Genomic DNA, 12767 nt, shown 5'->3' on the forward strand with positions numbered 1-12767 from the left:
GTAGCCGTGTTGGTCTGACGCAGCCGAATTTTTTTAAAAAAATTATCCAGTAGCACCTTAGAGACGAACTAAGTTTGTTCTGAGTACTGTAGAAGCTTTTGTGTGCATGCACACTTCTTCAGATACACTGGACTGGACCAGTGACACTAAAGGCTTGGTTTCTTGCTGTCAAACGAGCCTCACCAACTTGGAACGGCCAACTGCACTGCTGGAGATGATCTCGGCTATTGAGCTGGAATATAATAGTTCAAATAACAAGAAGAATCCACACCGTGAAAGATCCCTGTAATGAGATGAGCGTATGTTTATATAATAATACTGAAACAAACAATGTGTTTAATCATTTAAGAGCAAAAATGCTCAAGAAGAAATACTCCAAAACGTTGTAAACTAATCCAAAGGAAAATTGATAACTCAACAAACTTTCCAAGAAAATTAATAACCCAACAAACTTTACAAATCACTCCAAATGCCAAAAATAACTTCCAAACAACCTTAACTCAAGATAGCTTAATTGCTATTAAATCTAGATAGCAATTAAGCTATCTTGAGTTATACAAACACAATTCCTTTTTCCTCCTTCTGAGGATACTGATAGATCATAACAGTGAAACGAGATTTTTAGCCGGCAACTCGTTAAGGTTGTTTGGAAGTTACTTTTGGCATTTGGAGTGATTTGAAAAGTTAGTTGAGTTATTAATTTTCTTGGAAAGTTTGTTGAGTTATCAATTTTCCTTTGGATTAGTTTACAACGTTTTTGGGAGTATTTTTTTTCTTGAGCGTTTTTGCTCTTAAATGATTAAACACATGGTTTGAGTATTATTATATAAACATACGCTCATCTTGTTACAGGGATCTTTCACGGTGTGGATTCTTCTTGTTATTTGGTTATTCCCATGATTGTCTTTTTTTGTCTACTTGGAATATACCGGTAATAGTTTCAGCTGGCCCCTGAGGCTCAGTAGTGGATGGGCAGTCAGTGCGGCTGTTTTAACAATGGAGTCACATGTTCTCAACCAGAAGCTCCCAACAGCAGCCTGCCCCCCCCCCCGGCATCCTGCATGATCCAGGTCCCTGTCGGAAATCTGGCCACTTAAGACCCGAACTCTGGTGATGCCTCTTGCTACCCTGGATGGAGCCACATGTTGCCCCACCCGGTTTTAAGCCTGGATCTCCGTTGAGGTTGATTTTCCTTCAAGTACAGGCTGCCTGGTTGAAGGGAAGGCAGTGGATGATCAGCAGGTGAGATACCAGGAATACGTAACCCTTTTGAGCGCTTCGGTCATATTCTTTGTACTGATTCTGAGTGCTCTTCAGTCTGCCTTGAGCAAAATGTTTGCCTGTTCTCTCGTCCTGCCTTTGTCTTTCAAGGATGCACCATCCTACGGATGTAAACAAGCCAGGCCTTTCCTTATTTACAGCAGCTCGGGAAGACCTGCTTAGATCTCCCTTGGTGCCAAAGCTTCCTTGCAGCCCAGAAAAATCCTATTTCCTCAGGTCTCTCTGCGGTGTCACCCTCTGCTTTTGGGTCTAGCATTATACGATCGCATCCTGCGTGCATTTGTGTGATTTCAACCGGCCGCGATTGAAGGCAGACTGGTTGAAATGGCATAAGTTTGTTGTTGTTGTTGTTTGGTCGTGTCCGACTCTTCGTGACCCCATGAACCAGAGCACGCCAGGCACTCCTGTCTTCCACTGCAGTTTGGTCAGACTCATGTTGGTAGCTTCGAGAACACTTTCCAACCATCTCATCCTCTGTCGTCCCCTTCTCCTTGTGCCCTCCATCTTGGGTCTTTTCCAGGGAATCTTCTCTTCTCATGAGGTGGCCAAAGTCTTGGAGCCTCAGCTTCAGGATCCAAGCAAAAAAGCTCTTTTGCAGGGGTCAGCAACCTTTTTCAGCCGTGGGCCGTTCCACCGTCCCTCATACCATGTGGTGGGCCAGACTATATTTTTTTTTGGGGGGGGAGGGAATGAACGAATTCCAATGCCCCACAAATAACCCAGAGATGCATTTTAAATAAAAGCACACATTCTACTCATGTAAAAACACCAGGCAGGCCCCACAAATAACCCAGAGATGCATTTTAAATAAAAGCACACATTCTACTCATGTAAAAACACCAGGCAGGCCCCACAAATAACCCTGAGATGCATTTTAAACAAAAGGACACATTCTACTCATGTAAAAACACCAGGCAGGCCCCACAAATAACCCAGAGATGCATTTTAAATAAAAGGACACATTCTACTCATGTAAAAACACGCTGATTCCCGGACTGTCGGTGGGCCGGATTGAGAAGGAGATTGGGCCGGATCCGGCCCACGGGCCTTAGGTTGCCTACCCCTGCTCTTTTGTGTCAGGTCTGCTTAGGATTACCTGGTGCAGAAGGAGCTTTTAAGCTCTCCACCTTTCTTGGGGAGCAAGACACACTCAGCACACTGGCTCTGGAATGCTGCTGTGAGGTCATTGTGTTTCCGTAAGATCTCACATGAGCCCCCCAGTCTCCTTGAGCTGGCACAGTGAGCAAGCCTTGCCCCCCCCCCAAGCAAGTCAGCATAAAATCTCTTTCCACACTGGGTCCTCTCGGGTTACCTGGTGCAAGCAGCTCTTTTAAGCTCTCTGCATTGCTTGCTGAGAAGGCCCATTCAGCACATGGTCTCTGGGCACGTGGGGATTTCTCTGTGCCCCTCACCCGCCAGCTGCAGGGCAACTCCAAGGATTTGGATAAGACGTGATTGTATTGTACAGGAAAAGTTGTGACGCGATGCTCTCTTCATCATCGCTGATCGGAGTCTCTTGGAAGTGGTTTGGAGCTCCTCCCTTGCCCTGGTTCAAGAGAGGGCCGCTGTCGTTGTGCAATAAGAACCGGATGTGTCTGTGTGTTTGCGATTAAGCCGTCAGCTGGGATTGACATAGATCTGATCCTACAGAGTGCTGAGCACTTCTGATTGCAGTCAGTTTTAGGAATGCTTTCCAGGGTCATTGAGGGCTCAGGCACCTGTGGGACAGATGAGTCAAAACAAAACTGTTTCTCCGAGTAGGAGGAGGCTCTCCCCAAGGATGCTCTGAGGCGGGTGTGCAGGCAAAAGTAGGGCAGAAGCTGGGAAAGGACCAGAAGAAAGTTCCTGCCCCACTTTCAGAATATATTTGGCTTGCTGTGGGGAGTCTGGCAGTGGCCAGGCAGATGCCTCTGGAAGGGGCAGCTCACAGAGTTCCTCAGGAGAACTGTTGTTGTTGTTGTTGTTGTTGTTATATTACAGTCGTACCTCGTGTTATGAACGCTGTGTTGTGTTCCTCATGGGTTACGAACCTGCCAAACCCAGAAGTACCAGAACGGGTTACTTCCGGGTTCGGCAGTTCGCGCATGCGCAGATGTGCAAAATGACGTCATGCGCAGAAGTGCCGAATCGCATCATGCGCAGATGCAGCGCTTCAGGATGCGGACCTTTCACGTTACGGACGGGGCTCCGGAACAGATCCCATTCGTAACCAGAGGTACCACTGTATTATTATTATTGTTGTTGTTGTTGTTTTGTTGTTATTATTATTATTCATTATTATTCCCCACCCAGCCACTCTGGGTGGCTTACAGCATATATAAAAACATAGTAAAGCATCAAATCATTATAAACTTTCCAATACAGGGCTACCTTCGGGTGTCTTTATCTCCTTGATCCACGTCCCCTCCATGTTCCCAGCATCTGGTGGCCAAGAGATATTTTAAGAAGCATGGTAATGTCATCAGGAGACCTGTGGGTTTTTTAAAGCACTACCTGTACACATTATCTGCTCCGACTCTATTAAAGAGAGCTTCACTTGTATCCCTCCGATCCTTATCCTCGTGGCTAAAGTCTCGCTTCAAAACACACTTTGTTTGTATGTCTAGTAAGTGGCTCTTGTATCTCCGAGTTCCCTTTGAGAATGTTTGATGTGCTGCTGTATTGATCTCCAAGGTTCCCCTTGGAGGAGGCTTTTTCCCGTCCTGTTTTATGTCAACAAAGGCAACCTGAAAATGCTTTAAATAAATGAGATAAATAAAAATACTTCTGTCATGCCTTGCACTGGGCTGTTCCTTTGCTCTCGTGTAGTTGTGTGTACTTTTTTTGGCATTTCAAGAAATACCTAGTTACAAACTTCTTTTTTAAAACACTTTGGATGAAAGGTTGTCTCCGCTTCCTCCAGGAGAGTAGATTCTCCAAATGTGTTTGGTTTCATCGCTGGAGGAAGGTTTACAGCCAGCCAGCTCTGTAGTCCTTTGTAGGCAGAATTCAAGGGTTCCCAGAGTTGTGACTGGGAATGAGTTTTCACTGATTACGCTGCTGGCATTGGAAGCAGTGATCCTGCAAGGTGTCTTGCCCCGAAACCTCGTGGCTCTATTCTTTCTCGTGTGGAGGGACTATAACTCAGTGCAGAGCACCTGTTTTGTAATGTAGGCAATAGGTTTGAGGCTCAGTCCCTGGCAGAGCCTCCAGTAAGGGGCGTTTTTAGCCCCTTGGCTGCTCGGGGCGGGAAGCCAAGAGGCACTCCTGGGGGCAGGGCATCGCCGTGCATGCGTCATGACGCCCCACCTCCGGGGGCGCTGGGCGGCGGCACCCCTTTGTGTGGCAGCTGTTCGTGCCTGCGCGAGAAGCCGCAGCACGAAGGGGTGCCGGGCGGCGGATTCGGGAGTCTCTAAGCCGCCACCCTGGCTCCCTTGGCGGAGCGCAAGTCGGGGCAAGGAGAGGGATGGGCCAGCGAGGAGGGGGTGGCACCCCACCTTGCTGGCCCACCCCTTGCCTCCATGCCGCGGCGAAAAAAGCCGCTGGAAGAGGGGGACTATTTTTGGTGCTGCCGGGGCGGAGCTGCAGGGGCGGCCAGTGAGGGGGGTGTGACACCCCTCCTCGCGGGCGGCCCCTGCGGCTCCACCCCGGCAGTGCCGAAAATAGCCTAATATAAAAATGTAAACAATTAAAATAAATAAAATTAAAAAGCCCAGGGGGCAGGGCCGCCGCCTGAAGTGTCACCCTCAGCAGGGGCGCTGCCTGGGCCCCCCCTGCCCCCCTTGCTACGCCCCTGCCTCCAGTTAAAAAGACCTGAGTAGCAAGTAATGGGAAAGACCTCTCCCCCTCTCTGAGCGCAGGGCCCTGGAGAGCCATCGCCAGCTAGAGGAGAAAGTGCAGAGCTAGATGGACAAACAGGTCAAACTGATAACAGCTGGTTGGTATTGCAGAACTTGAGCTTGAATACCAATGGCTTCTCTTGCTTTTCTCTTAATATTTGTCAAGCGCCTTCCTCGGTTTCTTCATTGTGCAGCAACTGCAAAAGAAGAGAGAGCACAAGGCAGAGCACAGAAGAGTGTCAAGAAGCGCCTCCTGGGTCACGCCAATGGCCCATCTAGTCCAGCATCCTGTTCCGGCAGTGGCCTAATTAATGCCTGTGCGGAAACCAGCAAGCAGGATCCGGGCCCAAGAGCGCCCCTCCCCTCCTGTGGTTTCCAGCAACCTATCAGTCTTGAGCAAAGGAAGGGAATGATTGGGATGTTTTTCCAGCTCCTGCAACTAGCCAGAGCTTCATTTGCTTGAGGCTTCTTGAGGCTCATCCTTTCCCCAGCCTGGTAACCTCCAGATGTTTGGGGCTACAGGGGCTGATGGGAGTTGTAGTCCGACATTTCTGAAGCCTGGTCCTAGGAGAGCATTTGAGTTATGCGCCCTTTTAGTTTGCTATATGTCTGTGAATGCCTGACCGTGTGCCGGGGGGGGGGGGGACGTTTCAGCAAAGCTGTTGCCCGTTTTCGATTTCAAGCCATGGCTCTCCAAAGCTCGGCAGCAGCTTTATACCGACCCTAATTTGCCTGTTTTCTTCTTTTCCCATGATTTCCTATTGCTTTTTGTTTTTTCTAAACCGCCTTCTGTGTTTCCTTTCAGGTCTGCTAGCCAACATCACCATGTTCAGCAAGAAGAAGAAGCGCATTGAGATCTCCGCCCCCTCCAACTTCGAGCACCGGGTCCACACGGGGTATGACCAGCAGGAGCAGAAGTTCATAGGGCTGCCGAGGCAATGGCAGGGCATCATTGAGGAGTCGGCCAAGCGGCCGAAGCCGTTGGTGGATCCAGTGTGCATTACGGCCGTCCAGTCTGGCTCTCAGAAGGTAGATGGCACAAGCTTTGCTCTCTTGTGGGACCTGAACTTCATACGTTTCTGTCGGAATGGGAATGTGCTTCTGAGCGGTGGCTTAGCGATTAAGCCATAAAATGGCCAGCTGGTAGCTGCAGCCCCCCATTCCTGCTCTGATGTGGACAGGTGCTAACTGTAGACCTTTTGATGCTGTGTAAGAAGTGTCTGGGGCCGGGGGGTGGGGACACACACACACATACTGAACCTAGAGCTTCAAACAGCTAGAGGAGACCCTCAAAGTAACCTTGGGGTCATTTCACCCAACTGCTTTGTCACCAGCCATAAGGTTGCAGTGGTTTTTGAGAACTCAGTGTATCTCCCAAGACTGCAGTTTGCTGCCATCTGGCAAAACTCCTGGACATGTGAGTCGAGCCGGGTGATGGATTCCGGTTGCAGTGTAACCTTGAAGGCTTTGGGGTGCGTTCACAAGACTAAACGTAACATCAGAACAGCTTCCTGAATTTCTTTCTGATGAATTAATGAGCGGATTCTATAGGACTCAAGTTCTGTCCATGTCAGAAGTTTGCTACCCTCACCCACCCGGTATCCTGTCTGCCGTTTGGGCTGTGCTTGGATAGAGGAGTGACTGGAGTTTTGGACCCACGTCTCTGGGGTGTAGCGTGAGAAACTCCCCTTGCATGCAAAATGAGATGTCGTCTCTGAACTACTGCTTGGTTCAGGCATAGATCCTGGAACGGCCCCTTCCATTCGTGGAGTGGGGCGATGTATGTGTCCTGCATGTAATGAGTTTGCAGCTCAGCTAAATTTTTGTCAGGGTGAGGCGGATGGGGGAGAGAGTGAGCCGCAAGTCTGACACGTTTCAGAGCTGCGGGACAACCAGGCCGGCCTGAACGCCAGAGCCAAAATCTGGACGTTGGAGTGGAGTCCCAGCGCAGCAGGCAAGGGGTCAAATGCAGCATGTGTGAGGCAGCTCTGAGTTGGCCTCTGGGGGCAGAAGCGCCTGGCTCTTTCAGAAGCATCACGAGGTTCTGCTTGAGGCGGAGGAGCTTGAAATGCCTTCTGCTGGAGGGTGCCGGGGGGGGGGGGGTTGGTATAGAGCTGCGTGTTAGCAAGCCAGGAACTTGATCCTGAAAACAACGTGGTTTGTGTCCTCAAGTCAACAGTGATTCACCCAGATCTGGAAACCGGCAGGCTTTTTTAAAGGTTCGTGTCTGGTGGGGGGGAAGGGGTTTTCTGGCTTGTTTTCCTGGGTTGGAGGAAGAGATTTATCACACTTCTTGTACTATGGGGTGCCGGTTTGGGACTCATCCTGATAGCCAGCCCGCCCTCGACAGCTTACCAGTTTGAACATCCTTAGCGGTAAGGAGAATGCCTGTGTTTGTCTTTTCACTTAGCCTAGGAGGCAGCAAGGGGTGCCCTGCTTCAGCTTTTAGTTCAAGCCAGGAGCAGATAGTAACAGGCAACCCTGTCAGGGTTAGCTGATGGAGAAAGCATTTATTTAGGCATTAGGTTATCAGTGTCTGGCTTTCTATGGGCTAGCAGGATTCAGGGACAACAAAAGTGTGTTGGGAAGAATTAAATAAATCTTTGTGCTGCCAGGTAGAGGGCAGGCAGAAGTGGTGGGCTCTCCTTCACTGGAGGTTTTTAAGCAGAGGTTGGAGGGCCACCTGCCAGGGGTTCTTTAGCTGTGATTGGGGGTTGGACTAGATGACCCCTAGGGTTCCTTCCAACTCTACAACTCTATGACGCTTGGCTAGGTCTAAATGCTTGCATGGCATTGAACCTGGCCATGACATCATCATCATCACTTTTAATTTGTATACCGTCTTTTTATCTTACAACATTCAAGGCGGTTTACAAGCTGAAGAAACAAAGAGTGCACATCTTCTAACCATCTAATGCAATACAGAAATGTGATAACAAAACATAGCTTTAAAACAAGAAATCTACATCGAATAAAGTAACATTCAACAATAATTAGAATAGTATAGAATAATAATATCAGCATGTAAAAATTAAACAGAAACGCACTCTTAACGATTACAATAATTTTGAAACTACAATCAATAAAACAATTGTATTAATGTGACTTATATTGGATTATTATTAATAAAAAAACTAATACAAACTATTATTATAAAATATAAACAATACATGAGGGTTTGGATATTTGCAAAACGTACAACATGCTTTTAGTCTTTTTCTGTCCTTGTTGTTCCTTTATTGCAATTACATCAATGGAAGTTATGATGCTGTTCCTATAATACTAATCCCACCAACCCTGCTCTGAGGCTTCAGTGTTCATACCAAAATCGATTGGAATGCCATTTTGCGTGTCTGTCCAGGTGTTTCGGATGTGGCTTATCTCCTGGTCGCTCTGCTAACAATATTGCATTTTAAAATGGCGTGTGCATGTGGGTTTGGGGTTTTTTTTGGCATTTATTTTTGTAAGCCAAAAGTGGATGTTGTCCTTTTAAATAAGCCTGCTGGCTGGCACGTCCAGGCGCCACCTGCTTGCTGCCCCTGCCCCCAAGTCCAAGGCAGGGGAGGAAACCCTGTCGCATCCCTGACCACAGAGGAAGTGGCTTGTGACTTTCAGGTCGCAGCAGAGGCTGCTCCTCCGTGTATAATTTCACTACAGGGTGACTCAGCCAGTGTGGCCTTCCTGGAGAGAAGCGAGGGAATGGCTTGGGTCTGAATAAAAGCCAAAGACCTGTTGTTCCAGTCCTGGTGTGGGGCTTGATGAGACTGGTCTGCTTGGGTCCGGGAGGCACTGATGGCAGGAGAATTTGCCACTTAGCCAGAGCCCCACCTTCTTATTCTGTGTTGGAAGTGCCAGCTCAAATCTCCCCCTGCCCCATGTCCTAGCTGCGATATTCCAGTAGAGCCGTCTTGCTAGATTGCACCCCCCCCCATTGGCTGTTCTTCCAAGCCTCTTCCCTGCTTTCCCCATGACCACTGCCCCATCTCCCTGCCCCCTGCCCCACCTCCCTGGGCAGCCTAATTTGCCCAGAATTTGGGACGTGCCTTGTTTAGGGAACTAAACAACCCCTCCCTGCCTTCCCAATAAACGCTGCGGCAGTTTTGTAGGGATTGTTTGTTTCCCTTGGAGGCGCAGCGCTGCATTTCTGGGGAGGGCGAGGCACGTTGTTCCAGGGGTGCTCCGGGAGCTACAGTGGGGAGGGGCCCCTGTTGCTGTCTCCGATGAGCCAGGCTCCCATTCCGTGTCCTGCAGCTGCAGGGTGGGATCTTAACCGTTTCTGCAGGCCTCTGCAAAATGCCTCTTGTTTACCCAGGAGGACACTTCAGAAACTCATTCCAGGCAACACGCTGTGCATTGCTGCTTCAGGCCGTTTCCTGGCGAGCCCGAGAGAAATCCAGGAACGGCATTTGGAGCTGTTGCTGTGTGAAGAAGCCCATCCCTCCCCCCTCTTGCTCTTTGTGCTTAGGTACAGAACCTGCTGTGGAAGGTTCAGCTCTGAGAAACACAGAACTGTAGAGCTGGAAGAGACCCCCAAGGGTCATCTAGTCCAACCCCCTGCAATGCAGGAATTGCAGCTAAAGGATCTCTGGCAGGTGGCCACCTGGCTTCTCTTTAAAAACCTCCAACGAAGGAGAGTCCGTTCCACTGTTGTATAGCTCTTACCACCAGGAAGTTCTTCCTGATGCTTAGTTGTCATCTGAGCGCATGATGTGTTCTTCCTGATGTGTCATTTGAGCACATTGGTTTGGGCCGTCCCCTCTGGAGCGGCAGAAAACAGGCTTGCCCCCATCTTCCATGCGACTTTAGATACCAGAATCTCCCCTTTTCCTTTTTTTAAACAAAACACCTGCCATTGCAGAGAGAGCAGTTTCCATACATGTGGGAGCAGTTAGCGCACTGCCCTTGGGCATTTCTCTTGACACCAGGCACAGCTCCTGCACGGCTTGTGTGAACTTCAGTGTGGTTCTTGTCAGACAAAAGTCCTGAGCAAGTCCAACCACACACACCATCTGCCGCTCTCGAGGGGAGCAAAGCTTGTGTCACTTAGTCTGTAGCCTGTGCTTCTCCCGGGACCCCCTTTCACTCAGCCTTCCCCTACTCCCCGTTGCCTCATAGATCTCCTCCTGCCGCCACATGCCCATGCGGAAGAAACCTCCTGGTTCTGCCCCTTTGGGCTCTGCGTTGGACTAGAGCCAGTTTGTGCCAAGTTTGCTTGTGTAATCGCACGTTATAGCGGTTAGGAGTGTTCTCGGCCCAGAATCTGGACCATGTTCGATCAGGTCGGGATAGATTCTCCTTCCTTGGAGGTTTTTAAGCAGAGGTTGGGTGGCCTTCTGTTGTGTATGATTTAGTTGAGACCGCTGCATTGCAGGGGGTTGGACTAGATGGCCCCTGGGGGTCCCTTCCGACTCTGCAGTTCTGTGTTTTTACCCTGACTTGTGAGAGCCTTTCCCCCTGGGCTGCCTGTTATCCCTCTCCTCCTGTGTTGATCCTGTGGCTCAGATCTCTCTCTTCCACGAGCGCATTCCCTCTCTTCCCACCACCCCACGCCCTCCGGCAAGCCTGCCTCTTGGGAATCTTTGCCTCTTGACGTTTCCAGCTGGCTAGATGAGGCCTGAGCGCTCTCTGATAAGGAAATCTTTATGCGCTTAGCACAGCTCTCAAGTGAAAGAGGTTCCACAGTGTGTGGAGCTATGCATTGTGTAGGTTGGGGGCAAGAGGCAGCCGCTCTTGGCATACTAAACGCATTCATTGAGGACGGCCCACGTCGGCCGAAGGGGCTTCAGCGGGGGAGGAGGGCGCGTGCAAGGATTTTGTGCGTTGATGCGCTATGGATGTGGCCCTCCTCTCTTTCCCAGCTCCGTCAGCCACTTCACTTTCGTAAGGGTGGGGGGAGGTAAGGCCCTGAATGCCTCCTAGTCATGCTGGCTCTGTGTCCTGCCCCCAGAATCAGAGGCAGCATGCACCTTAAATTCTGGCAGCTGCAAGCGAGGAAAGTGGCGTTGCATCTGGGCTAGGTGGACGGGCCCCCTTGGCCTGATCCAGCAAGGCTGCTCTTAGGGTCTTGGGCATAGCTGTCAACCCTCCCTGCTGTTCCCCAATGCTATATACGTAGCTGTCAATCCTCCCTGCTGCTTCCCAATGCTATAATAAGGGAATTACCCGCAACAAAAGGGAAAGGTTGACAGCTCTGGTCTTGGGTCTTCACCTCCAGTGATGCTGCGCGGTCCCTTTTTATACAGTCTGCAGGATTATGGACTAAAATGGTGCCGTTTCGGGCTGCAGGGGCCTACACAGACAACATTGTTACGTACAGAAGAGTAGCAGGTTGGGGGAGCCTAGGCTGCAAGCTCTTTTCCCTGCCTTCCTAATAATAATAATAATAATTTTATTATTTATATGCCACCCATCTGACTGGGTTGCCCCAGCCACTCTGGGCGGCTTCCAATGAAATATTAAAAACACAATAAAGCGCCAACCATTAAAAACCTCCCCACACAGGGCTGCCTTCAGGTGTCTTCTAAAAGTCAAATAGTTGTTTATTTCCTTGACATCTGATGGGAGGGCGTTCCACAAGCCTTCTGCCTGGTTCCCCGTAACTTTGCTTCTTGCAGTGAGGGAACCCTCGGAGCTGGACCTCAGTGTCCTGGCTGAACGGTGGGGGTGGAGATGCTCCTTCAAATATACAGGGTCCATATTCCTAACTTCCTGTGTGGATGCAATTATTTTCAGGGGGAAACGTTCACCTCTCTCTCCCCACCCCCCACCCCCATAGCCTGAAGTGGTACAGTCCAGAAAAAAAGCCCGCTGATTGTGTAAACTGGGACGAAAACACTCTTTGCAGAAAGATCAGGGGTCATTGGGAGGGCTGCAAGCGCTGAAGTCAGGTTTTCGTATCCAAGGGAGCAAGGAGCGAGAGCGCATTTCTGGAATATTTATTTATAAATCCGTCCTCGCTGCCATCATCCCCTGTATAACTGTAGAGTCACTGAGCCAATTACCCAAAAGCTGTACTTTTCTCTGTGGGCGTGGGTGCTTATTTGTGTTGCTGCTTTGGCCCACATGTGAGGCTGTTGGCGGAGAGCATTTTTTTTAAGCTCCTCATCTGAGGAATCTGCGCATTGTCCTCCCAGGGTAGAGTGAAGATGGCAGCGTCTCGCTTGCTTTGGATCTGGGCCGGAGGAACATTCATGGCAGCAGTCGGGTGTCGCCATGTTACGCGTGTGGCTTGCAAGTCCTGTTTTGGCAGAGGCGCAATAACAGAAGTTTGTGTGCCCACTCGTCTAGTCTCTTCCTCTCCTTCACCAACCAGCCTCACCGGGCTTCGGAGCCATTCTGAAAACAGAGTGTGAGACTTCCTATCAGGCTCCTGGAGCCTTAGCACTGCTTGTTCCAGAAATAAAGCATTGCACATAGGCCGCAAATAGAAGGGGGGTTCTTGGTTCTAGCAGAAACATAATAAAAAAAATTCCTTCCAGTAGCACCTTAGAGACCAACTAAGTTTGTTATTGGTATGAGCTTTCGTGTGCCTGCACACTTCTTCACATACCACACGAAAGCTCATACCAAGAACAAACTTAGTTGGTCTCTTAAGGTGCTACTGGAAGGAATTTTTTTATTTTGTTTCGACTATGGCAGACCAACACGGCTACCTACCTGTAATTGGTT

At 49.6% G+C, this 12767-nt stretch overlaps 1 protein-coding gene across 4 annotated transcripts in view; it reads left to right on the plus strand.

Annotated features, from left to right (window-relative positions):
• PAK4 (p21 (RAC1) activated kinase 4) overlaps positions 1–12767 on the plus strand; it is an 83018-nt gene that overhangs the window by 54914 nt on the left and 15337 nt on the right. For all 4 annotated transcript variants that reach the window (XM_033158593.1, XM_033158592.1, XM_033158591.1 and 1 more), the window contains exon 2: positions 5905–6128. In XM_033158593.1, the coding sequence (XP_033014484.1) occupies positions 5925–6128 (204 nt within the window). In that variant the 5' untranslated portion in view covers positions 5905–5924. The remainder of the gene's footprint in view (positions 1–5904; positions 6129–12767) is intronic.

This window comes from Lacerta agilis, chromosome 8, assembly GCF_009819535.1.
Source record: "Lacerta agilis isolate rLacAgi1 chromosome 8, rLacAgi1.pri, whole genome shotgun sequence".
Taxonomy (NCBI): domain Eukaryota; kingdom Metazoa; phylum Chordata; class Lepidosauria; order Squamata; family Lacertidae; genus Lacerta; species Lacerta agilis.